Source organism: Triticum urartu, chromosome 5 (assembly GCF_003073215.2).
Source record: "Triticum urartu cultivar G1812 chromosome 5, Tu2.1, whole genome shotgun sequence".
Classification (NCBI taxonomy): Eukaryota; Viridiplantae; Streptophyta; class Magnoliopsida; order Poales; family Poaceae; genus Triticum; species Triticum urartu.
The window spans coordinates 597,928,424-597,955,471 of record NC_053026.1 but is presented as its reverse complement, the minus strand read 5'-3'; the positions used below and the strand labels follow the sequence as shown (position 1 = coordinate 597,955,471).

Sequence of the window (27,048 nt, the reverse complement as noted above, 5' to 3'; positions counted from 1 at the left end):
GACGTGGTTTTATCGTGTCGGGTTCAGTGGCAGTAGGAGCGGTAGTGCCGCTCGTGTGCGGTAGTACCACGGCTCCCACCGCCCCTAGTGCCGCTCAATGGCCCTCCTCTCTGTGCGCGGTCCCAATGGTAGTACCGCTGGGCCAAGCGACAGTACCACCGCTGCCATCGGTAGTACCGCTGGCCCCAGCGGTAGTGCTGCTCATACGGCTCTGCTTCGCCCTCTATTTTGCTTCGCTCTCTGTGTTCTACTGCCAGGGTGGTAGTACCGCTCCCCTGAGTGGTAGTATCGCTTGTGCGCGGACTGAGCACATAACGGTTGGATTCAGGAGCTCCTATAAAAGGGGGTCTTCTTCCCCATTGAGCCTTATCCTTTGAGCTCGTGTTCTTCCCCCATTGCTGACCTTCTTCGAGCTTGCTAACTCTCAATTCCTCCATGGATTCTTGCTAGTTTTTGAGGGAAAAGAGAGAGGAGATCTAGATCCACATTTCCACCAATCACTTTCTCCTCTATGTGAGGGGAACCCCTTGGATCTAGATCTTGGAGTTCTTGGTGCTCTCCTTCTTGTTCTTCCTCTCATTTTCCTCCCTAGCATTAGTTGCTTCAGTGGGATTTGAGAGAGAAGGACTTGGGCACTCCGTGTGCCCTTGCCATTTCATTTGGTGCATCGGGTTGAGTTCTCCACGGTGATACGTGGAAGTTACAAGTTGAGAAGCGTATTACTCTTGGGTGCTTGGTACCCTTGAGGTTGTTCCTCTTGGGTGCTTGGTACCCTTGAGGTTGTTCCTCTTGGGTGCTTGGGCGCCCTAGACGGTTGGTGGTGTTCGGAGCTCAATCATTGTGGTGCAAAGGTCCGGGCAAGCGTCGGGGTCTCCAATTAGGTTGTGGAGATCGCCCCAAGCAATTTGACGGGTTCCGGTGACCGCCCCCAAGGGTTGCCAAAGTGTACGGGTTCAGTGACTGCCCCCAAGGGTTTCCATTTGTATGGGTTCAGTGACCGCCCTCAAGGGTCCCTTAGTGGAATCACGGCATCTTGCATTGTGCGAGGGCGTGTGGAGATTACGGTGGCCCTAGTGGCTTCTTGGGGATCATTGTGCATCCACACCGCTTCAAACGGAGATTAGCATCCGCAAGGGTGTGAACTTCGGGATACATCGTCGTCTCCGCGTGCCTCGGTTATCTCTTACCCGAGCCCTTTACTTATGCACTTTACTTTGTGTTAGCCATTTTGTTCTTGGTCATATATCTTGCTATCTCATAGTTGCTTATCTTGCTTAGCATAAGTTGTTGGTGCACATAGGTGAGCCTAGTTGTTTTAGGTTTTGTGCTTGACAAATTAACCGCTAGGTTTATTCCGCATTTGTTCAAGCCTAAACTGTAATTACTTTAAAACGCCTATTCACCCCCCTCTAGGAGACATCCACGATCTTTCACATAGAAAATTTGCAAAATACATACGGCTCTGAATGTGGCAGACCTATTGACTAAACTTCTCTCACAAGCAAAACATGATCACACCTTAGTACTCTTTGGGTATTAATCACATAACGATGCGAACTAGATTATTGACTCTAGTAAACCCTTTGGGTGTTAGTCACATGGAGATGTGAAGTAATCATATAAAGATGTGAACTATTGGTGTTAAATCACATGACGATGTGAACTAGATTATTGACTCTAATGCAAGTGGGATACTGAAGGAAATATGCCCTAGAGGCAATAATAAAGTTGTCATTTATATTTCCTTATATGATGATAAATGTTTATTATTCATGCTAGAATTGTATTAACCGGAAACTTAATACATGTGTGAATACATAGACAAAACAAAGTGTCCCTAGTATGCCTCTACTAGACTTGCTCGTTAATCAAAGATGGTTAAGTTTCCTGACCATAGACATGTGTTGTCATTTGATAAACGGGATCACATCATTAAAGAAAGATGTGATGGACAAGACCCATCAGTTAGCTTAGCATAATGATTGTTTAGTTTTTCTGCTATTGCTTTCTTCATGACTTATACATGTTCCTCAGACTATGAGATTATGCAACTCCCGAATACCGGAGGAACACCTTGTGTGCTATCAAACGTCACAACGTAACTGGTGATTATAAAGATGTTCTACAGGTGTCTCCGATGGTGCTTGTTGAGTTGGCATATATCGAGATTAGGATTTGTCACTTCGTGTATCAGAGAGGTGTCTCTGGGCCCTCTCGGTAATGCACATCACTATGAGCCTTGCAAGCAATGTGACTAATGAGTTAGTTACGGGATGATGCATTACGGAACGAGTAAAGAGACTTGCCGGTAACGAGATTGAACTAGGTATGATGATACCAACGATCGAATCTCGGGCAAGTAACATACCGATGACAAAGGGAACAACGTATGTTGTTATGCGGTTTGACCGATAAAGATCTTCATAGAATATGTAGGAGCCAATATTAGCATCCAGGTTCTGCTATTGGTTATTGACCGGAGATGTGTCTCGGTCATGTCTACATAGTTCTCGAACCCGTAGGGTCCGGACGCTTAACGTTCGATGACGATTTGCATTATGAGTTATGTGATTTGATGACCAAAGGTTGTTCGGAGTCCCGGATGAGATCACGGACCTGACGAGGAGTCTCGAAATGGACGAGACATAAATATTCATATATTGGAAGGTTACATTCGGACACTGGAATGGTTCAGGTTGTTTCGGATGAGTTTCGGAGTACCGGGGGTTACCGGAACCCCCCCCCCCCCCGGGAAGTTATTGGGCCTCATGGGCCTAGTGGTGGAAGAGAGGAGGCCGGCCAGGGAGTGGCGCGTGCCCCCCTGGCCCAAACTGAATTGGACTAGGTTGGGGGGGGGGGCTTTCCTTCTCTCCTCCTCCTCCTTCCCTCCTTCTCCTACTAGGAATAGGAAAGAGGAGGGGAATCCTACTTGGACTGGGGAGTCCTAGTAGGATTCCCCACACCTGGCGCGCCCCCCTTGGGCCGGCCACCTCTTCCCTCCCCTCCTTTATATACGGGGCCAGGGGGCACCCCAAAGGCACACCAAGTCTTCTCTTAGCCGTGTGCAGTGCCCCCCTCCACAGTTACACACCTCGGTCATATCGTCGTAGTGCTTAGGCGAATCCCTGTGCCGGTAACTTCATCATCACCGTTGCCACGCCGTCGTGCTGACGGAACTCTTCCTCGTCCTCAACTGGATCAAGAGCTCGAGGGACGTCATCGAGCTAAACGTGTGCAGAACACGGAGGTACCGTACGTTTGGTGCTAGGATCGGTTGAATCGCGAAGACATTCGATTACATCAACCGCGTTACTAAACGCTTCCGCTTTCGGTCTACGAGGGTACGTAGACACACTCTCCCCTCTCGTTGCTATGCATCTCCTAGATAGATCTTGCGTGATCATAGGAATTTTTTTGAAATACTGCATTCCCAACAGTGCGTCCATTCATAAGGATGAATGTATGTGAGCATCTGCGAGTGTAATGTGCTAAAAAAACTTATCTAAAATAACAGTTTTATTTTATTTTATTTCATGTTTTGAAAAAAAATCTGGTTGTCAACATTTTTATTCAATATAAAAAAGAAAATTTTCTTGCGTACCTATTTTTTGAAGATTTTTTCATTCTTGTGTTGACCGGATACCCATGTGTGTGGAATGGAGGAGGTTTCTTTATGATAATGTCCCTAACGTGGGTTCCTGACACGTGGACCTCATGTCAGTGACCCCACGTCAAAGAGCAGTACTTCCCAGAATATGTTTCCGTGTGGAAGCACGTCATGTCACAAGTCTTGAGGAAATACATCTACCGGATCAATCAAGCATCTAAGTGACTCAATCAAGCTTTTCTAAAAAAGGTGACTCGATCAAGCACAAAAAGAAAAAGAAAAGGAAAACAAAAATATCCACACAAATCTCCGTGTAAGATCAATGACATAGAACTTAGATGTGCAATACTTATGGCACATCTAGATGTGTTTTAGCAAAACTGTGAAGTAAACAACAATTGCCTAAACTTGCTAAATCATAGTGGATTCTCTCATTCCTTCTTTTCCATTAACACTAAGCACATTTATATATTAGCGCTAGGTAAAAAACAATTATCTAATATAATACCTAATTACATACATATAAACCCCAAAAGTACACGAGAATGTTCAAATTTAGGTTTTTGTAAACAAGAGAATAGTGCAGTTGTACAAAAAAACATAGAGTTTTTTAGCCTAAACTCAAATGAGCTCGGGTGAACAGTAAAATCGTTTTTTTTAATAAAATCTGATTTTCTTTGTGATAAACATTGACAAATCTAAAATGGTTGCAAAAATTTGTCATGGAATCACATTCCTAGAAGGCGTGGCGAAAAAAATCGGTACACTAAAAATGCTACTTTCAAAAGCATTTCGAAGCTGATTTTTTTTGCCATGCCTTACAGCAATATGATTCCATGACGAATTTTTGCAAGCACTTAAAACTTTGGGTTTTGTCAATGTTTGTCACAAAAAAAATCAGATGTTTTTGATTTTTTTTATTGATTTCACTGTTCACTGTGTTCATTTGAGCTCGGGAGCAGGACACTTACGCAAGAAAAAAAATGCAATTGCATAACAACAAAATTTCAAACGATGAAATACCTAGCCAAATAAATTGCAGTTTTCCATCACAGTCGATTTAGAGATAAGGAAAGCTCAGTCTCTTTATTCTTTTGCGAAAAGAGCAAAGGCCGTATTCTAAAATGGACTAGCCCTTACAATGCCATCCTTATTAATACTAAAACTTACACACCGGGCCTTGGGGAAATCAACGCCCGTCTTCTTCCCGCGCGGCCGCACCTATATCGTGTTGCGAGCGGAGCTCGATGTCGATTGTGTACCTTCAAAACACCATTGAAGCTCACCCGCAAAAAAAAAAAAAAACACCATTGAAGCTCTGCTCTGCTCTGATCTGACCATCAGTACACAAGTACTTACAGACGAGCCAGTAAGTTTCTCTTGCCGTTGATTCGCCGCATCCGGCACTACTCTACTCTCCCACTAGTCGCCGCATCCTCAACAGCGCACGATCGAGTCCACGAGTGACCCCTTCCCCCACATTTTTGCCTTTTTCGCAGGCTCCTCTGTTTAGGCTGCTCGTAGTATTCCTCCCGGTTCTTTTCAGTCTGCATATAAATTTTATCTGAAGTTAAAATATCTCTACTTTGATCAAATTTATAAAAAAAATATAAATATTTACAATGCCAAATCAATATTGTTAGATTTATTACGAAATGTAGTTTCATCGAATGTATATTTGGTATGATAGATGTTGATATTTTTTAATATATATTTGGTCAAAGTTTGTAAGAGGACTGGAGAGAGAACTAACTAACATCTCTCGCTAACCACCCTATAAATACCCCAGCTCCCCCTGCTCACACGACACACCAGAGCAAGCGACGGACAGCATCCCACACACCCCCAGCGATCCATCGCCGGCGTAGCCAGCCAGCGGGCGAGCGATCAGGCTTAGCGTGAACCCACCATGCCGATGATCTCCGTGGCGCCGCCGCCGGCCCTGGCCTTCCCGAGGCTGACCACGCTCACGATGCCGCCGCCCTTGATCGCGCTCCCGGACCGCGCCCATGCCGACGCCCCGCGCCCGCCCCCGCCGCTCCTGGTCCGCCACGCCGCCGCCAAGCACAAGGCCGTCGTCGTCATGGGCGCCACCGGCACCGGCAAGTCCCGCCTCGCCATCGACCTCGCGCTCCGCTTCGGAGGGGAGGTGATCAACTCCGACAAGATGCAGGTCTACGACGGCCTCGACGTCGCCACCAACAAGGTGTCCCCCAGCGAGTGCGCCGGCGTGCCGCACCACCTGCTCGGCCTCGTCCAGGACCCCGACGAGGACTTCTCCGCCGCCGACTTCCGCCGAGAGGCCGGGAGCGCCGCGCGCGCCGCCTCGGCGCGGGGCTACGTCCCCGTCGTCGCCGGCGGCTCCAACTCGTACGTGGAGGAGCTCGTGGAGGGCGACCGCCGCGCCTTCCGGGAGCGCTACGACTGCTGCTTCCTGTGGGTGGACGTGCAGCTCCCCGTGCTGCGCGACTTCGTGGCGCGCCGCGTCGACGACATGTGCCGCCGCGGCCTCGTCGACGAGGTGGCCGCCGCCTTCGACCCACGCCGCACCGACTACTCCCGCGGCGTCTGGCGCGCCATCGGCGTCCCCGAGCTCGACGCCTACCTCCGCTCCACCGGCGCCGGCGAGGAGGAGCGCGCAAGCATGCTCGCCGCCGCCGTCGACGAGATCAAGGCCAACACGTCGCGCCTCGCGTGCCGCCAGCGCGGCAAGATCCAGCGGCTCTCCCGTATGTGGCGCGTCCGCCGCGTCGACGCCACCGAGGTGTTCCTCAAGAGCGGCGCCGCCGCCGACGAGGCGTGGCAGCGGCTCGTCGCCGCGCCCTGCATCGACGCGGTCCGGTCGTTCCTGCTCGAGGACCAAGAATGCAGCATGGTCGCCGCAGCCGGCAAGGCCTCCGTCTTCGCCTCCGCGGCCGGCAATGCCTCCGTCTTCGCCGGCAGACCCGCCACCGCCGTCGTCTAGCTAATACAAACGAACCTCCCTACATACGTACATACAAACAAGACAAGCTGCACGAACGGACGCTCCCCGAACTAGCTGTCATGCCATAGCCCAATCGCCATTGACGGTCCACCCGGAGCTCGAGCACGAGCTCAACAATGGCAGTAACTACTGCTACGGTCAAGCTCTCGATGACTCGCAGCGACGACGCAGAGAGTGATCAGCTTGTTGGTACACAAGCTGACCGATCGATCGACTCTGCTTCATTTTCACTTCTTTTTTGTTCTAGATAACCAGAATGGTCGAGATCGAGCGTGTGACTCGAGAGTTTTGAGGTTTTTACCCCGAGAATTAACCCCGCGGTTAATCGGGGTGGCCGATGTAACAGGCTCTTGCTGTAATATAGAGAGATGTTGTCAAAACAAATTCAGTCCATGGCTTGGAATATTTACTTGGTCGTCTCCATCGTAATCCGAGATTAATTTTTGGCTTCCACTCAGCTGAGCTATCAAGAATCTCACTCACTTGCTGCCGCACTTGCAGCTCTTTTTTTTGGCAGCATTCTTAACTGAATCACTTTCCTTGACCAATCAAGTGCATCTCCAAATGCAGAGTGGCTTCCTCTATTACTCCCTCCTCCAGACGGGTTTACAAGGCACATTCTGTTTGTCCTTAAGTTTGACCAAATTTCCACAGCAAAAAAAAAAGTTTGACCAAATTTATCAAGAAAATATCCACATCCGCAACTTTAGAGATATATAGGGGTTTTTTGGATGGCAACTGGCTACTGCCTTGCCAAAATTTCACGGTTTTCGTCTCGGCGTTGGCGAGCCTGTGGGGGTCATTTCTTTCGCCAACAATTTGGCTCGGCAACGATTTAGTAGGGCTTCCCTCGGCAAAATCCAAACAGGTCGATAATACGAAAATATACTTCATAAAACGGTTTGACTTATATTTAACGAATTGTGCCTTGCAAATCTTAACGAAAGGACCCCCACTGGTTTTAGAATGCAATTTGTCAGGGCTGCTGTTTCCGGGAAAAAAAGAAGATTCTAGACTAACATCTGGGCGTGCATAGTGGCAACTCCTTTTATTCGAGTCAGTGGCTCAGTGCTGTATTTGTTCCGTGGAATGATAGGGGCCGAGGTGGGTTAGCAACTTGACATTGATCTAAAGTATACTATCATTAGTTGCTTATAAGATTGGGAGTTGACATCTCCATCATCAGTTTTGGTTGTCATTTTCCATTCCAGCTCTCCTCCTTGGTGATGGAAGCATTCCCATGCATGATTGAGATTAGTTGGGAGAGGTGCATGCCTGCATATGTGCATGTCAAGGTCAAAACAACCATGTCATGCCTGCTGCCGTCCTAGTTGCATATTCATATGGCTCCTCAAAGTCAACCCCAGTCTTGCATGCATGCATACATACAGCTTAAGGGCGAGTAGTATATTTCTTTGACATTGTCAAGGTCAAACTGTCCGTACTAATTAAGGTCAACATCGTAACGGTAAGTAGTTGTTATTCAAGGTTTGACATTCTAAGGTCAACGGCATAAACTAAGTAACATGGCCAATTAAGGTGGCTGTAAGGCCAACATCACAGCTAGGACTGTCAAGTTGCAATGAATCAAGCTCTTCACACAAACCTCACTCCCTTTTCTTAGACACACACGCACACGTGTGCCTGTGCACAACCCATACGTACTCATATCACAGACAAGAATTGGAGAGCTTCCAATTTGACATAAGTCACCACAAACGGCTCGCTGTTAATGGAAACGTCGCCTCCCATTTGAAGAAATAATTCGCTATCATGAGACACATACAATGTCAAACTAGGGGTTCGATCCCCGATAGGCTGGTGGTACATCCGTCCTCCTAAACATCAAACCAATAGTTTGCTCTCAAACCTAGCTCATTTGATGTAACACCATCCCTATTTTTTGATGATTTAGGAAAATATTAGAATGAAATCTAGATGCATGTATAGTTCAACTTCAATCGAAGTTGGCCAGTTCATGTAATTAAACCAAGAGTGCTTTTTGTGTGCAGCCGCGACATACGTAAATAAAATATGCAACACTTGATATCACGACAAAATTACACATGTATGCGCAAACTAAATTTATTTGATAAAATTTTGAATGCACTATCATCAAATATCATAAACTTGTTCATCACGCCTAGAAATGTTATAACATAGAAAAAAATAACCACCCATTCTTTGAAACAAAATTTAGAAAGACAATCTATAGGTCAAAACTAGCTAGCCATGGGCAATGACTTGGGCATAGCTGATAAATAAGAAGATTCACTAATAACAGTTCCATGGTACATACAATGTGCTATAAATTTAGTTTGTTGGTTGAGAAAGTTAAATTTATTATGTAATTAAAAAAAACTTTTTGTGGTGAATAAAGTCAAACTTTTTTGAGGAATAAAGCCAAACTGTTCTCCATAATAGATGGTCAAACCATTTATATGGTGCACAAAAAGAGAAGATCGGAGAGATATGAGATGGAAGGAATCACCAAACAGCAAGCTTGGCCATTGAGTAATATAAGAATGTTATAACATTGTAAAGTTATGTCAACATTACAACTTGCAAAACTTTCTTTTTGGGTGGTTCTATTATTTGATAGTGCACCACTGAATTATAATGAACTAAAGATAAGTTGCAGCTGGTGATATAAGCCATTGAACCTGTATTAATTGGGCCCCAACACTTTTGCACCATATACTTACAAAATTTGTATGCAAGAGCAGTTGTTAGGTAGTGCTGGTATTTATAGGATTAGACTAATTAGCACCTAGAACAACGAAAGCCAGTCCATGGTATTATCATTTGCTTGAAAACTATGTATGATGTATCACAACCACTAATTGGGTGGTGTCTTGTTCTTCCTTATGTTTTTCTTTTGCTAGCTTTATGCTGAAAAGTGTGGTGATGATATTTTTGATGACCTGTTGAGAAACGGTTTCCATGAATTGCATATTTCATCGTCATGCAACAGTGATCCAATGATTAGTTGCCCACTTCCTTATCCATTCATATTAAATAGTACGTTCTTGTTTGAGCTGTTGTCCGAAAGCATTTTGCTCAATGCATGAAAGGAAAACAGCTGACGTCAACAGTAGTTGGAAGGGACAAAAAACAACAAGCTCCCATATAACAAGCTAATGTATAATTAAATCTAGCCATCTTTCACATCTCCTACTTATATTGTCCTTTGTAGTTGTAGTCATGGTACTGAATGTGGTTTCTAAATACTTTTGGATGTGATATTTAACACGGCTGCTATATACTCCCTCCGTTCCTAAATTTAAGTCTTTTTTAGAGATTTGAATATAGACTACATATGAATGTATATAGACATATTTTAGAGTGTGATTCACTCATTTTGCTCCGTATGTAGTCCATATTTGAATCTCTAAAAAGACTTATATTTAGGAACGGAGGGAGTATGTTCTAAACTACATACACCATGCCTTGATTAATATTTTCATAAACAACCTCTGGACAAAATAACCATGGCTGCTATGGTTATTCTAAACTACAAATTACCCCTTGGAATAATCCAAGAACCTGTCGACAAGTTAACAAGGCTGCTTTGGTTCTTAATTATAAGTTAGATGTCATAATTGCTCGGTTGAGAAGGACACGGCATGTTGGTTCTTATGTACTCTCCACATTTAAGGACCACACAAACGGAAAGCAATTGCAAGTATATATATGATCCAAGGACATGATATACATAATACAGACCCAGGTTTTCCATTATGAGCTATCTAGTTAAATAAGACATCCTCCACTTCTTGCATGCATGGTCCCAGCTAGCATTGGTATAAAGCAACGGTCAAAGGAATTCCCTATGCTGATCCTTTTTGTTTTCTATTTGAGGGTGACACTAGCATTTGTCTCATCCTTTTGGTATTGTTTATGCACATGTAATAGCCTAGCTAAGTCCAACGGCGATCGCTAATCAGGGTGTTTTTAGATAATCAGAGTGTGTTTTATATTGGGATCTATTTAATTAGGATGGTTCAAAAGCTTCAAGGACCTCTAGCTTTAATTAAGGTAATACTATAGGGTAGTTAGTACAAGCATGCACTTGGAATATAATCATATCCAACTCCCAACTTGGTATCTTGTTTACAAAATAATATGCATCATTGTGTTTGTACTTGCCCAAGAGTGCCTACCAGGAAAGTTGGTCATCACAAGGGACACATTAGTAGTAGGGCAACCCCACATATGCACACCACTAAACCTACTTCTTTAGAGCCATTTGCAAAAACAATGTCAACCATTCCTTATCTCTCGAGCACCCTATCAGAAAAGAGTTATGCTATATATGTGGGTACAAAACGAGTTAGAATATATGAATGCAAACAAATATTCCTAAAAAGAACAATAAATTATTAGGTAGGACATATGTCGGTGCAAATATGACCAAATTAGTGATGTTATGCTTCAACTGTCTCATGTGACATCAGCCGTACCATTGCTTTGCATTTCCATGGCAATTTCTGTGCAACTTCTTCATATGCAAAGGCAGGAAATTATATGCATGCAAGAGTTGGGCAGTTGCTTTGCTAGGCATACAGTATAAATACTATTTTTGCAACTTGAGTCTACTCCCCCTTTATACAAATGCAGCTGTTTTTATGAGACTTATGATGTTAATTACCATTTTCTTTGATTTTTCCTTGTGAGGAAAATGTTTGATATTTTATCGTACTTGTTTACAATCAAAACTACAGGAAAACCCATGATAAGGTATGTTCTGGTCCTACATATTAAGAGATTAAGGGCAACTCAAACGTGGGTCATCAAATCGCCCGCAAATGTCTGGACCGGACGATCCACACAATTTAGTCATCAGATTTGTTTGGAACAGTCCAAATGTTTGGAATCACCCAAACCGACACCAAACTGGGGAAGGTTTAGGAGTGTTCGGACATCCGTCTGACCCATTATTAGTTGGACCACATTTCCCCACGGTCCATATGTCCCACTCACGTCTTTCTTCTCTTGGTCCGCCTGGCCCACTGTGAGTCATAGCCCGTTGTCTGAATTTAATGAGTACGTACGGTTGGATGGCCAGCGCCCCGCCTTTTGTCCGTGGACACATTCGGACGTGTCCATGGACATTTGATGTCATCCTTTTGGTGATCCTCGTTGTAGTTGCCCTAACACATCAATGGTCCTTCTATCTCTAGCAACATCAGTGCAGCAACAACAATTCCCACCCTGCGAAGGCCCTCAAGAAAAGCAAGAGGCGCCACTTCTTCCGCGTCAGAACATGCATCTTGGACACTTGTGAAGGCAAACAGGGCGTGCCCTGTCTCGTCCCACACCACACCATCAATAGTAGATTCACCTAAAGACGAAAGAAACGACGTCCACATTGTGCTTAGCACGCTCTAGCCTAGGCAGCATCCAATACACCTACTTTTAACATTTTCCATGCACCTACTTTCAACATTTTCCCATGAATATATAAAGCTCACATTGATTTTCGCAAACAAGCTTCACAAACTTTGACTGGGTATAGCGAGAAAATTATCGATATCTATGATACCAAATATACACCGTATGAAGATAGAATTTAATGGTATTGATATGGTTCTAGATGTTTGCTAATTATTTTCTAGGAACTATGTTAAAGTTTAAAAAAGTTGACATAAAAAACTAATACGCACTGTATTCTTGGACGAAGGGAGTACCATTTCCAGTTGACGTGAGAATTTCTATCTGCTTAGGAAAAAAACTCGTAGTTTTCCATTCAATCTTTTTCAAAAGTATAGTTATATATTATGGTTTCACTAAATTCCATCGCCTAAAATTTTCTTATGAACATCGACCCCACTCTAAATTGCACAAATACTAAGACTAAATTTTTTTTGTTGCAAAAATAGTTGCCGTCTCAGTGTCTCAGAGGTACTCATAGAGGTAGGATGTGCATGCGTGTGCTCATATGAATGATGGTACGTGCATATATGTGAACGTCGATGTTTGTATTGTGTTCTAACAATTTTAAATTAAAAATAAAAATTGCAAAATGGAACTGAATACTCGGCTTCTTATGTAACGACAAACACGTCAATTGTTCAGACGATGCAAAGTGATGAAACGTCGAGCTGATCCTGATCCTGCAGGTCATTATGCTACTAAGAATAGCCTTTTCTTATCACGCATTATCTTAAAGGAATTCCGAATTGATCTGCCTGAACACTATGTGCGAGTGCATGTTGGTGCCTAGCTACTAGCTAGCCAGTTCCATCAGCTAGCCCCCTGATTCGATCCCAAAGCAGGCCAGAGAATTGACGCACACAAAATGAGATAGAAAAAACGTGCCTCCTTTTTCGCCTTGAAAATAATTGAATTATTTTCGTAAGATATATATGTGTTAATTTTTCTCCTCTTTGGCCCTCCAGTTCCTTAGATGGTGTATCTTCGGTTTTATTCCTCTTATTGCGTATGTGCTTCTATGTGTGCATGTGTGTTGAATCGGATATGTGTATCCTAAATACACATAGGTCAAGTGTGAAAGGTCCCTTTATCGGGAAAAATATGTCACCTAGGAGCGACTTGAATTGTCTGATTTCATTGATTTCCCATCGGATGGATGATATATACTCATTTTGATGGTTGGAGATTGGAATGATGTTTCCTCCAAATTCAGCTGCACCTGTGATGATCCCATAGGGTACCCAAGGAATACCTTTTGCTAAAGCCATCATCACACTAGAATTAAAGGATTCTTAGTATTCACCACTTGTGGCTATCTTCAACTTTTCTTTCTTCAGATAAACAAAACAAGATTGCCCAACTGGCCACTTTACCTACATTGTACCAGCGTGAGTTTCTGGTTCCGCCACTGGTCACTCTAGCTCTAGAGCCGAAAGATTAATGCCATAAGTGATTGTACATCCTTTTTGTGGTCGTGCACGGAGCATCGACTATTATAATTCTAGTCTTTTGGAGAAGGAGAATTTTGCGGTTACCAATCGTTTTCCGACATGCCAAGCCTTGATGTGATCTTCACATATGTAATACCAATAAAAGGTAAAATAAGATGAGTGCTGCGAAAACTATATTTAGTACGATCGATTAGGAATCATAGAAAGTGATTAGCTTAGCTATCTAGTGAGCAGAATGTTACATTGTTGAGCTGCCCCGACTGTTAGATATGGAAAATGGAATAACCTCCCGTTTTGAAAAGCTAGTTTAAACTACCCACCTTTAGGTTGCTTGGACGAGGATGATTTTTGTGGGACCAATTGGTTTGGTAGTTTAGATTTAAACTGTCATGGCCCTCTGAGGCTTCGAAGAGGCAGGGACAAATTTGTGATCCCTTTTGGTGCACCTTTTAACCTTTTTGCCTAAGGAACAGAAATAATGTGATACATGCAAAGACTCCACACTCGAATATAACTACTCAGTGATTAATTAATGATAATATAGACTCCCTCTGCCCCAAAATGTAAGACGTTTTTAACACTATATAGTGTCAAAAAAGCGTCTTACATTTTGGGACGGAGCGAGTATATGTTAACTAATCCTCAAGAACAGATGAAGACCAACTTTATATGGTGTGAAAGTTAAACTAAGAGGGTTCCATGTCAATTTCAGGTCATATATAGGTCAGGTTAACACTAGGAAGGAATTGATAATTAATGTTCAGCTGAACTGGCAATTTAGCGCATGGAATTTCAGAACTTCCACTATAGAAACGACTCCAAAACAAGATCAGAAGGTACAAATTCTTCCACTGAATGAGAAAGGAACCTCTTGTTTTGTTTGAGTCTAGAAATGTGAAAAAGGTGGCATCTCGCATGTTCATCCACTCATGCCATCACTTCAGCTGCAGGCGTGAGCTTGCCATGCCCACACTCTAGCCTATAATCACTACGATACTATTATGTTACTAACCACCAGCACACATCTTAATCATCACGGTCGTATCTCACGCCGTCTCTTTCTCAAACGATTCTTGCAGCTTTGGAAGAAAGTTAATGTTAAGTAACATCCAGTAGTCTCCGAGCTTGGGGTTCCCATGCATCAGATTCTGGCCTTGACTAAAACCCATAATTCCCTTGCTTCTTTCTTTCGGTGCAAGGAGGAATAGGGATCCTCTGTATGTTTGCATCAGTCAAGAATACACGGCGTATGTGCATATATCTTCCCATGTTAACTTGAAGATGATGTTCCCGCACAAGAGAAAAAGAATGAGGAGTACGTTGATTGGGTGTCTTCGAATTGAGATCACTTGATGTATCGTGTATACGACAACTGTAGGGCGGTTCCTTTTTACAACTTGGCGCTTTTTACCGTGGAATTTTTCTTCGTAGAAGAATAGTTGACATATTGTGTGTACGACAACTTCCGGACGGTTCCTTTTTACAACTTGGCGCCTATAACTGGGGGATTTTTTCCCCGTAGAACGAGCCATACTATTGCCATTTTCTTCGAAGAAAAGAAATTCAAGATGCACAACATGAATTCACGTTGGGTAGAGGAATCCAATTCCACGATACCCACCCGCTTGTAGTGGTCCGGCATTCGATCAAAGGCTAGGCCAAAACCTAAAAAGTGGAAATTGTGGCTTTGAAAACCCTGATTGCGTGTAGTATCTGCTGCGGCGATGGTCAAGCGGTCATGGAATATATCTTATCATAAGCTTGAGAAATGAAAGAAGGGACTTTGATTGAACCGGGCGGAATATCTATGGAATTGCACAAATGTACTTGTACATTTAAATGTGTGTATTATAGTTAGTGGTGCTTTCTTGTCTCTAGCATAAAGAAAAAGGAAGTGTCGGTTCTCTATGGCGAAAAGGATGTTGTCTTGATTCTTGAATACAACTGGGGGTTCTCAGAGTCCATTTATGTACTGATTTCAGGATAGTAAATCGATCTAGTTCTATTTTACTGATCCTGAAATAAAAGTAAGTGTATTGGGATAATGTTTACATGACATTATCTTTTAACTAATTTAATTTAATGGAAATTGTCTAGAATAGTAAAAAAATACATGGCATATCTTTCTAGATAATATTATTTCTCTTTTATATACTCTATGCTTTTCATGTCATGTGTTTTAAAGTGCTGCAAAAAAGATTTAATGGTAGTAGCCTCATGTTTATTGATTTAGCTTTATTTGAATGACAAAGATAATTTGTTTAATGATTCAATGATTTAGCAAAGCAGTTTAATGTTATATGACATATTTGGTTGGATAACTTTACGAAAATGTTATCAAGTGGATCCATGCAACCATAATTTAATAAAGAAGAAATAATTTATTTTTATGAGGAAAATAATTTGTTCCTGTCACTTACAAAATGCATCAGTTGATTTACACAAGAATGAGCATGATTGTACATTTGTACAACTCATACTTTCTAGTCATTTTTTGTCCAGAACATTTCCATAAATGAATGTAATAAACCTATAATGGCGCTTTTATTTCTATGAACTAATAAGTGATCGTGTTTTTCAAATGCATGTTTATACGCCAAGTATTTGGTTGGGTTGTTGTCTTACGACCTTACAATCCAAAAATAAGCCTAACCGAACACCCCTGAGTCCCTAAGGTGCTATCTGAACCAAAGATATGATGTTATTTGCCCCGAGCCCAAGGAATATATCCGAAGAGGTGGCATCCTTTCGCCATAACATATCTCAACATGAAGCTTCCTACGAAGGTCAGAGAATATAAAGCGGCGAAGAGTCTCTCGATGAGAAGATAGATGGGTATATTAGCTAGCGAAATCCACTCAAAGTGAGATGTATTCTATGTATATAGTTTTGTATCTCAAAGAATATGTCCTGTGTATTTTTTATGGCATGAGTAGAATGAACTACATTATCTTACTCATGTGTAGAACGACGAGAACCCTGCTCCGCTAAAATGGAATGAGAACAGATCCTGAATTTAGGGCTTCTTCGGAATACATGTTTTTGCTTGTGAGTGTTTGGAACTTGCAATCTTTTGGAAACCTACATCCTTTTGAATGATTTTTAAATAAGCATTAAGCACATGTTCTATTAAAAGACTGGAGTCACGGGAAGGGGATGTTAACTTCTCATGGAAAAAAAATCCACATTAATAAGATACCAAGGCGTCAAACCTAGGGTTCAATCCCTAGTAGGCTGAGGGTACAAGCATCCTACTAACCATCTGATCAAGGATTGCTGCTTCTCCATATCCTTTCCTTTGAATCATAACTAGGATTCACGTTCAAAATCATATTGATGGTGCACCCTTTGACCCCATTTAGACTAGAAATCTGGATGAGCTCAAATTTTGCTTGTTTTCCCATGGGAAATTCCAATGAACTCTCTCTCTCTCTCTCTCTCTCTCTCTCACACACACACACACACACACACACACACACACAAATTACCGTGTTCATTTGTTGAGATGCGTCGAGAATCATCACTACTACTATTATGTTATCCCTGCATTCTTTTTACGTTATCTATCCTACTAATATATACTACTATATTGTGTAAGAAAGAGACTGTGCAAAGTGAAAAACACACGTACGACGTTTATCCTTCCGCCGAGCACGACGTCACCACACTTTCTAATGCATCGATTGGACGTTTGGACACAGTAAAACATCCGCAGCACATCCACTGAACTAGCAAAGCAAAACAGTTGATCGACCTACTCAATCCTCTAGCCTAGCTTAGCAGCCAAATATTGGCAGCCTAGCTAGCTAGTTACCCAGCCGATTAAGTGGCCAACTTGATGAGAAGATAACGAATCGGCTGGTGAATGCATCCACGCGCCTGAACTGAAACCCAGCTGTTTTACCGTCGGCCGGCACGCGCACTTACCAGCATATGGATGCGTACGTGTGGAAAATATGTTATAGTAGTACTACAGAATTATATAGCTTAGCTAGCTTAGCTCCATCATCATGCGTGATTACAGCGTGATAATTATATGTGATGGAATCATGGCGATCAGGTCGCTGCAAGGAAGAAACCCGGCCGTCTTTCGGCGCCGTTGGAGGGACGGGTGCTTTTTTCTTTTCTCGTAGTACCACGGAGAGGGTGGGTGAGAGAGGGGAAGAAAGAATATCGGCCTTCTGGGCTGAATCTGTGGACCAAAAGAAAAGAAGGCCTCAAAATATATACAAGGACCATGGCCTCTAAAGAAAAGAAGACACCAATGAAAAAGCCTCTAAAGAAAGACCTGAAGAAAATTCTCACTTAGATCACTCCCCATTTTTCTTCTTCTTGATCTAGAAAGAAGAAAATTCTTCCTTTTTCTGAGTTTAATCTCTGCACCTGATGCGCGAACCAATCTGTGGTTGGATGTGGTTGGATGGTTAGAGAGACTGTGGTATTCCCAGCCCACCAGCAGGGCCAGAGCCAGCGTTGTGGCGTTGGGTTCAAGTGAACCCAACGATTTTCTGCTGCCAGGTACGCGTATGTAGGTTATCGTGTGCGTGAACCCATTAAAAAATCGAGGCTGCACCCATCGGAATTTGGAATTCACAAGCTAAAGCCTTTTAGTCCAGAAATCTTCACGGGAGTAGCCCAGCTAAGGCCCATACGTAAACTGCTACTACTGTCCCGTGCGTGCGTTAGATGACTCGTAACGCATCAGGTCGGATGTGTTGTGAATCGACGACTCTCGCTCGCCAAGACTTACCGGGGTCTTCCCTCTACTCCGCCTCTCCCCATCTTGTTCGCCCATCGCGGCGACGGCGCATCGCCTAGTCTTCGCCAGCCAGCCCCAAGGAAGCAACAGCAGGTCAGCGTGCAGTACAAATACAAGATACTAGTAGATCACCACATATTCTTCTTCTCATGCATGTTCTATTTAGCCTAGCCTTTGCCCTAATTTTCTAATTAACTTTTCCTGAACTTTGATTGATCTCGGCAGTGGAGCAATATTTCTCAAATAGAAACCAATCACCAGATTCAGATTATGATGTAGGCACTTCAAGGCCACCTGTTAGATGCAGGTAAAATGCATCAAACATCGTTGATGTAAGTACTCTTACAGATTTCGAAAAGAGAAAAATCCATCTATACAGAGAACTGATATTAAGACGATCCATCTATTATTTGTGTTGCCGCCTTTTTCACAGATCATAACTAGGGGCAAGTTGTGAGTGATACATTGGTAATTAATTGACTGGAATGGTCGAAAGGGAGAACACTGTAATGTGAGTGATTGTACATGCTTCGTTTGATTTATGGTATTATACACTTTCAATGTAACTTGACTATTTTGCCGATGTTTTCGGGAAGGAGAAGTTGCACCTGAAGCTATGAAGTTATTTTCGAAATTACTCTATTCACAATATGTAAACAAGAGATTTTTATAATATCATCCAACTGGTATGTCTTGATGTTTTTCTTTGCAAATGTTATACTGTTTTGTTTTCAAGGTATAAAATATAAGTGCTATTATATTTGTATTTGGGTGCTAGCCTCTCGTTATATGGTAGTGTGGAATTGGACAGTGTACTTAATTATGTCATACTAAATTTTCACAATAAATCAGTCATGAACCCATTGGCTCGATTTTCTGCTCCGGCCCTGCCCACCAGGGTTCAAGATGATATGCCGGATCAGTCTTTCAGAGGTGCTCATAGGGGTAGTGTGTGCGTGTGTGCGTTCATAAGGGTGAGTGTATGCGCGCATATATGAGCGCTTGTGCCTGTACTGATGTTTAAAAAAAATTCTGCACCTGGTACACGTATGGTTTTTACTGTACTCACTAGTTCATACCCTCAGCCTCAAGCCGTCGCATGAGGCAGGAGAGGGAGGATACGCGTCTCTCATCCGTTGTGTAGTGAAATCGTTTTGTTTGGTTTTGAAGTTGCGGTGGCATCACTCTGACAATGGTCACAATGTTCTCTCGAATAGAAGTCCTCCTAGTTATTTGTGTTGCGTGTCTACGCGGCTCTATGGGCATTGTCGACGACAACATCGTCTTCTCCAATAGCCCCTTTCTTTTAGCTCCATTGCCTGCCCAGATATGACTGATGCCCTTGCCGATATGTTGGGTGTGGTTGTCAATCTCCGTCTTAAGCGATGGCCTACTATTGCGGCGATTCAGCGAGGTTTTGGTCAACTACAGGTCATTGCATGATCTTTAGGGTCTGAATTTAACGATGATAACATCGTCTTCTTCAATAGCCTCTTACTTTTGGCGTGGTTGCCTTCCTAAATATGGACACTGCCCCTACCGATATGCAGGCACGATCGTCAATCTCCGCCATAAGAGAGAGCCTACTATATCGCAATGATTAATTTAACAATGTTTGGTGAGCTACAGGTCGTCGCATGTACTTCAGGGGCTGAATTTCTCAATGATGTCCATCATCACTGACATGGTCGGAGCCACATGAGTACTTGGGTGTACAAATGTACACCCATTATGTATGCAAGATGGTTGACTACTTATGTATAATACACATACGTGCTTCAGATAAAGTAAAAAAACTCTGGTAAAATTGTGATTAATAGGGAAATATGAACACCCATTGTCTTGAGTTTGGTGAGAGCTATGGTGGTGAAACGATGACGTGTTCGCTATGACGTAGCTCGGTGATAATCTCCTCTATGTTTAGGTTCATTTTTATGTTCAGTTAGGCTATTATATCCCTGTATACTGTATGATCTCTTGACCCGATACAAATCAGATTGATTAAAAAAACTAGACGCCTCCCCGCAAAAAAAAAATTTGATGCGAGTTTTAGGTTGAAAATAGTCTACAGATCACATTACGCTAGTAATAAATACAAAGGTTGTAATATCTATCACAACAGCGGAGGGGTGGTGGCGCAGTTGGCTAGCGCGTAGGTCTCATAGCTAAAGCGAGTGATCCTGAGGTCGAGAGTTCGAGCCTCTCTCACCCCACATTTTTTAATTGCTATCAATGTTTTTTTTCTTGTTGTTTCGAATTAAATTTACTCTTCTCAGAAAGATAAGACTACTCATTACTTCATGAGCCAGTGTGTTATATACTTCCAGCTAAATCGTTTTACTTCTTAAAATACAGTTGTAATTTGGTAACCAGAGGCACCGGCCGCTCTGAGTCAACAAGTACACTTTCCGATTTCAGGTCTGGTAAATACATTGCGGTATGCATCCCCAGAATCAGGAGCAAGAAATCAAAATCAAGCTGAAATTTGAGAAATAATATGACGCTGCGAGAATCGGACACTTAAAATTTGTGATAATTCTCGTCTTCGATGAGATATACCACTACGCTAAAATTCGAGCCTCTCTCACCCCACATTTTTTAATTGCTATCAATGTTTTTTTTCTTGTTGTTTCGAATTAAATTTACTCTTCTCAGAAAGATAAGACTACTCATTACTTCATGAGCCAGTGTGTTATATACTTCCAGCTAAATCGTTTTACTTCTTAAAATACAGTTGTAATTTGGTAACCAGAGGCACCGGCCGCTCTGAGTCAACAAGTACACTTTCCGATTTCAGGTCTGGTAAATACATTGCGGTATGCATCCCCAGAATCAGGAGCAAGAAATCAAAATCAAGCTGAAATTTGAGAAATAATATGACGCTGCGAGAATCGGACACTTAAAATTTGTGATAATTCTCGTCTTCGATGAGATATACCACTACGCTAAAATTCGAGCCTCTCTCACCCCACATTTTTTAATTGCTATCAATGTTTTTTTTCTTGTTGTTTCGAATTAAATTTACTCTTCTCAGAAAGATAAGACTACTCATTACTTCATGAGCCAGTGTGTTATATACTTCCAGCTAAATCGTTTTACTTCTTAAAATACAGTTGTAATTTGGTAACCAGAGGCACCGGCCGCTCTGAGTCAACAAGTACACTTTCCGATTTCAGGTCTGGTAAATACATTGCGGTATGCATCCCCAGAATCAGGAGCAAGAAATCAAAATCAAGCTGAAATTTGAGAAATAATATGACGCTGCGAGAATCGGACACTTAAAATTTGTGATAATTCTCGTCTTCGATGAGATATACCACTACGCTAAGACTTCAATCCCAGGAACCAAGGGTCAATGACCTACTAGGCATCATCAAGTAAAAGCACCACACTGTATTATTGCAATTTGTGTGCAAGGTTGGGGCCTAGAGAGGAGGACAGAGGAGAAGGCAAAGGAAAGTGAGAGACGACAGACGACGACGCCTTCTTGCGTTTAGATTGGGTCGCCACCTGCACTGCCCCCTTTGCTCCAGTTATCATGCCACTCGGAGAAGCCCGTCAGCAAGGCCTCTTGCATCCACTGGTATCGACATTGTGATGTGGCTTCGGGGACCGTCAGCCAGGTCCTCCGGCGGGTGCTCTGCTCGGGCCATGAGGCCAGCTCTTCCTTCACGTGCAGCGCAAACACTGCCGCTCTGCACATGCCCTCGGGGCAGCACGCGTCCTGATGCGTCTTGCTCTTGAAATCATAGAAACCTAGAAATTGCTGATGCAGAAAAAAACTGTATATATAAGCCCAAGTACAATGGGAAGGCATGCTGATTACTATACCAAGTGAACTAAACAAGTACTCCTTCAGTAGATAGTTCATGAATGATCTTGCAAGTTAGAATGGAACACACACGGTAAGTTGGAAACAGGTTTAATATCATCTCCGGTGATGACACATACTCTTCCAGAAAAGGTTCTAACCCTTATGAATATTCCATGGCACAAGTAGAAATTGTCAGTTTGTCACAGGAACTAGAAACCTACAGTTTATGTTAATTACAACCTTCAGATTCTTCACTGATGCTGGTCAAATGAGTACAAAGTTGGGGCAGCTGAAGCGAGTCCCTACCCCCACACACGCACACGCACACACAGACATCTGAAATGTAATAAAATGGTTCTTTCGAGCAAAGTGTGAACTACTGAAGTATGCCCTGCTTGCATTTATTAATATATAAACTAGTTACATAAATAGAGCTGCACACTGCACATTAGCCAGTATGTTAATTTACAAAGAGCTGGTGATTTTTCAACTGTACTGTAGTTGCAAATGTATCATACGATATTACTATATGTGAGTTGTCTGTGAGTACGGTACACAATAATGCAGCAGGAAAAAGTTGAGACGGCTCAGATATGCTCTGGTTTAGTATAGTGCAAACCAAGAAAAAATTCACCAATACATGAAATTTGATGGGTTTTGAGGGGGAAAAGCATATAAACCATTCCACTGTTGGAACGGGATAGCTTTCAGGTCCTAAAGCAGTTAGATAACTAGCGTTAATAACTTCATATCACAACTGGATGCACTATCTACAATGACTCATTACAGAGGGGATTATAAAAAAGCACATGACCTCAAAAGCTCATGAGCAGACTGATTAGTCTACACTGGCAGTTTAGTGCAGTCAGACAAAAAATTATATACTATATCTAGCAAGTTAAGGAAACATACTGGTAAATATGTCTCAGCTTGTAGCAAACAAAAATAAAAAACTGACATGAAAATACCATCTTTTACAGGCATCTTACCACTATATCTCCTCGAACTCCAGCTTCTTCTATAGCTTCTCGAGCAGCTGCTTGTTCAACCGTTTCATCGTTCTCCCATCCTCCCTGCGATAGGAAGCAGTAAAATAACAAAAACTCTACATGCTAGTATGGTAACATTTGCACAAAAAAACTACAATACACTGACACACAATGAAAGAAAAAAAAACACTATATATGCTATCTGAAAACTAGGTGAATATGTATTCTGATCGGACTTCCTACTGTAAAATAAGTTGAAACAATAAGAGTACGTAACATAAACTTGCAGAGAAATTCATTACAAGACAACAAGGTTAAATAAGTAAGCACATGTATGTTAATGTTCGGGTGTATTTCGTTTGTGCCCCAATCAGCCTTGACTAATTAGGTAGCACCAAACTATTGGGCTTTCTTTGGATGATTGACAACTTTGTTGCATGACCATGGTCATTTGGCCATTCCCTTTAATCCTTGGCCAAACTTGGGCTCTCCAAAATTTAGGTAGGGGTGATTTATGCATCAACCATACACACTATTCCTGCGTGCATCTCAATTTGTCTCAGAGGATTCATAAATATATAAATGCCAGGAAAAGGAACACGTTGGAGCTAACTGGGATACCAATCTGTGTTGCCGGCAGCGCAATGTTCCAAAACAACTTGGTATGACAATTCAAAGAATAAGTACCTTGGGGAATAATAAACCTGGTCCGCTTTGGGAGTTTATCATGAGAACTTCAACAACTTTTTTCTGTTCATCACCAGAAGTTTCATCAGCTCTATACCTGAATGGTATGCACCTGCAAACAATGAACTTATTCAGACAAAAACATAAAGTATCCACTATGCAAAAGCATCAAAATGTGAATGTTAATCCCCAAAGTTTACAAAGACTCTTATCAAATCATGCTTAAAGAGGAACAATGTCTCATCTCAGGAATCACCAAAAGAAATATTCATTGAAATGTGCAGCGATGTGTTAAGGTGTAAATTATGTGACAGTGCCTCACAGCTGCACATTTACAAGTAAAAGAAAAATGATATTTGAGCTACATGGGCAGTAGAACTGTAGAAGTTCAGTCATATTCATGGAAGGTGCTTTCCTGCCAGCTTTATCAAACTACCAAACATTGTAGATGCAGTTTACTGACCTGCATCTCAACCATCAGAAATATACATACTGTATGGATGATAAAAGGGAGAATTTAAGCCTAAAGGAGTCAATGGTCGGAATATCTAAACGCGGTCTACATCCAAGTAGTATTGCCAAAAAATGATAAAACTTCATATTTCAGATGCCAGTTATTGCTGGTATTCCTTACAAACTTCGCATAATGAGTTGAAAGGCATGTGCATCAGAAATTTGCAATGTAAAGTCATCAAAACTTGCCATCAACAACATCAGAGGTCCACCCTAACTTACCAAATCGACACTGAACTAGGAGCAAACTCAAAGAGGGGCACCTATCAGGGGCAAACACGCGGATTATGAAGAGTGGTTTGTGTGTTGTAACCGCCTGTGACCAGCGGCACAAACAAAATGTATCCACAAGCGAAGCAAACAAACGGTGATATTTGTCGCTATCATCAGATACTACAACTAATATACCATGCTTACAGAAACAAATTCAGAGCTCACACAAGCAGCAAACCAACCAGCCCTTGATGGCAGGCCGCATGACCACGAGCAGCAAACCAGCACCGGATGGGCAGGCCGCGCCACGACGGCGCAAACTCTAGCGTCCAAAACGTCCATACACATCAAACCAATGCAAGCATCTCATACGGGGGGATAGGAATCTAGGTCAGGAGGGCAATGAACGCACGTGCGCAGCCCTCGCCCCAATCTAATCGGATGTATAGGACACTAAAAGCATCAGGATTCAGGACGAGCAACGATTAGGGAAGGCGGACCCAATCCATACCCGGCGACGAGCCGTCGGCCGTCTTCGTAGCGCTGCTGGTGGCGACCCGTGCGGGCCACGAGGTCGCACATGCTACCCTGCCCGGCTCTTCCTCCTCCGCCGCCGCCGCCGCCGCCCGCCCGCCCTTCCTGCGCGCCGTCTCGCTGGCCTGTGGGGCGAGTGGGGTCCGGCGGTGCGCGGGGAGCAATGCGGCGGGGGAGGGGAGGGGGTGGGGGGAGGGGGAGGCGGAGAGATTTGTGCGGGGAGGAGATTGGGAGATTGGTGGAGGTGGGAAATTTCCTTGCCGTGAGGGCGAGGCGCCCCCCGGTTTCCTTTTCCTTTTTTTTTTTACTGTGGCGTGCTGGTCGCTTCTTTTTCTGGGCCGCTCGGCTCGGGGGAGACGTCTCGGCTTTGGTTTTGGGTTGGGCGCACGCCGACGGGGGTCGTGCTGGCTTTTTGGCCGGCTGCTGAGATTGTTTTGGGTTTCTTCTCCTTTTTCTTCTCTTTTCCAAAAGGGAAAGCTTTTAGCTTGTTTTATTATATCCGGAGTTGGATGCATTATTTGGGTTTTATATTCTTTTTTGTCCGACCTTGTACTTTTTTTTTTTTGCTTTAGTCTTAGTCTTGGTGCTCATCCTCTGGCGGCATCAAGGAAAGAAGTTGGAAAGTTCTTACTTATACAGTCGGCGTCGCATGTGCCGATCAAAGCATAACTTGTCTTGCATGTTTTGTTTTGGTCGGCATGAATGGTGTACACTTGTTTTTCTTTTCTATTTACCATCAATGAGGGGGCACATGAGTAAATTAGGGGTTTATCTGTTGTTGTTATGCAAATAGGGTCGGACACATTTTTTATTTTTCTGTTATGCTATCCCTTGATAATGGAACCGATACCATGTTGGGTCGAATGGAAAGAAAAAATAGGTCGGACGCAATGGTCTATGCTTCGAAAGGTTGGCCCGGTAGTGGCAGAGTCAGGTTTATCAACTGGGTGCACGGAAGTGTCATAGTTCATAATTTCAGGAATTTCCCTGCTACTTACCAACTTTTAGATAGTTATCTATTTAGTGTATGCCTTCTTAACAGGATTAATGGGCACGCATCCTCTCGCGAGGAAAGAAATTGGGAAGTTTGTACTTAGACTGATCGTAATGGGAGTATCATAGTTAGTATCATGCATGTCATCTAAGCAATTTTGATGAGGTGGCATAGTATTAAACGAAGAAAGAGATGGGTGAGTATCATATTGTGATACAATATCATAATAAATTCTATGATACTATGTGTCATGCATGGCAATAAATAAAGTACAATATGATACTAGTATATGATACTATTGAAGGAAATATGCCCTAGAGGCAATAATAAAGTTGTTATTTTATATTTCCTTATTCATGGAAAGGATTATTATTCATGCTAGAATTGTATTGACCGAAAACCTTAATACATGTGTGAATATATAAACAAACACCGTGTACCTAGTAAGACTCTACTAGACTAGCTTGTTGATCAAAGATGGTTAAGGTTTTCTAACCATGGACATGAGTTGTCATTTGATAACGGGATCACATCATTAAGAGAATAATGTGATGGACAAGACCTATCCGTTAGCTTAGCATAGTGACCGTTCAGTTTTATTTCTATTACTTTCTTCATGTCAAATACATATTTCTTCGACTATGAGATTATGCAACTCCCGGATATCGGAGGAATGCCTTGTGTGCTATCAAACATCACAACATAACTGGGTGATTATAAAGATGCTCTACAGGTATCTCCAAAGGTGTTTGTTGAGTTGGCATAGATCAAGATTAGGATTTGTCACTTCAAGTATCGGAGAGGTATCTCTGGGCCATCTCGGTAATACACATCATAAGCTTGCAAGCAAACGACTAAGGAGTTAGTCACGAGGTGATGTATTACGGAACGAGTAAAGAGACTTGCCAACAACGAGATTGAACTAGGTATGAAGATACCGACGATCGAATCTCGGGCAAGTAACATACTGATGGACAAAGGGAATTACGTATGTTGTCATAACGGTTCGACCGATAAAGATCTTCGTAGAATATGTAGGAGCCAATATGGGCATCCAGGTTCCGC

General features: G+C 42.7%; 2 protein-coding genes and 1 non-coding gene across 3 annotated transcripts; 2 read left to right on the top strand and 1 right to left on the bottom strand.

The window, feature by feature from the left end:
- Positions 1-5,416: 5,416 nt before the first annotated feature.
- Positions 5,417-6,998, top strand: LOC125506218 (adenylate isopentenyltransferase 5, chloroplastic-like). The gene has a single exon (XM_048671080.1). It carries the CDS (start codon positions 5,517-5,519, stop codon positions 6,570-6,572), a length of 1,056 nt encoding a protein of 351 aa, XP_048527037.1. The 5' UTR covers positions 5,417-5,516; the 3' UTR covers positions 6,573-6,998.
- A 13,367-nt stretch (positions 6,999-20,365) lies between these two features.
- On the top strand, positions 20,366-20,452 carry TRNAM-CAU. The gene is given in 2 exon segments: positions 20,366-20,403; positions 20,417-20,452. It is a non-coding gene; the product is annotated as a tRNA-Met (tRNA).
- A 1,043-nt stretch (positions 20,453-21,495) lies between these two features.
- On the bottom strand, positions 21,496-25,306 carry LOC125511078 (nudix hydrolase 16, mitochondrial). The gene is made up of 4 exons (XM_048676356.1): positions 24,967-25,306; positions 23,730-23,841; positions 23,043-23,126; positions 21,496-22,005 (listed from the first exon to the last, which is right to left on the bottom strand). The coding sequence occupies exons 1-4, from the start codon at positions 25,035-25,037 to the stop codon at positions 21,733-21,735; spliced, it is 540 nt and encodes a 179-aa protein (XP_048532313.1). The 5' UTR covers positions 25,038-25,306; the 3' UTR covers positions 21,496-21,732.
- Between the last annotated feature and the right edge of the window lie 1,742 nt (positions 25,307-27,048).

Excerpts from the sequence above, each read along its gene's own strand:
- LOC125506218 (XM_048671080.1), top strand. The coding sequence starts at position 5,517 with ATGCCGATGATCTCCGTGGCGCCGCCGCCGGCCCTGGCCTTCCCGAGG.
- LOC125511078 (XM_048676356.1), bottom strand. The coding sequence starts at position 25,037 with ATGTGCGACCTCGTGGCCCGCACGGGTCGCCACCAGCAGCGCTACGAA. Across the intron at positions 23,127-23,729 it reads CAGGTTTATTATTCCCCAAG|GGAGGATGGGAGAACGATGA; the intron begins GTACTTATTCTT and ends TTCCTATCGCAG. Across the intron at positions 22,006-23,042 it reads GAGTTCGAGGAGATATAGTG|CAATTTCTAGGTTTCTATGA; the intron begins GTAAGATGCCTG and ends TTTCTGCATCAG.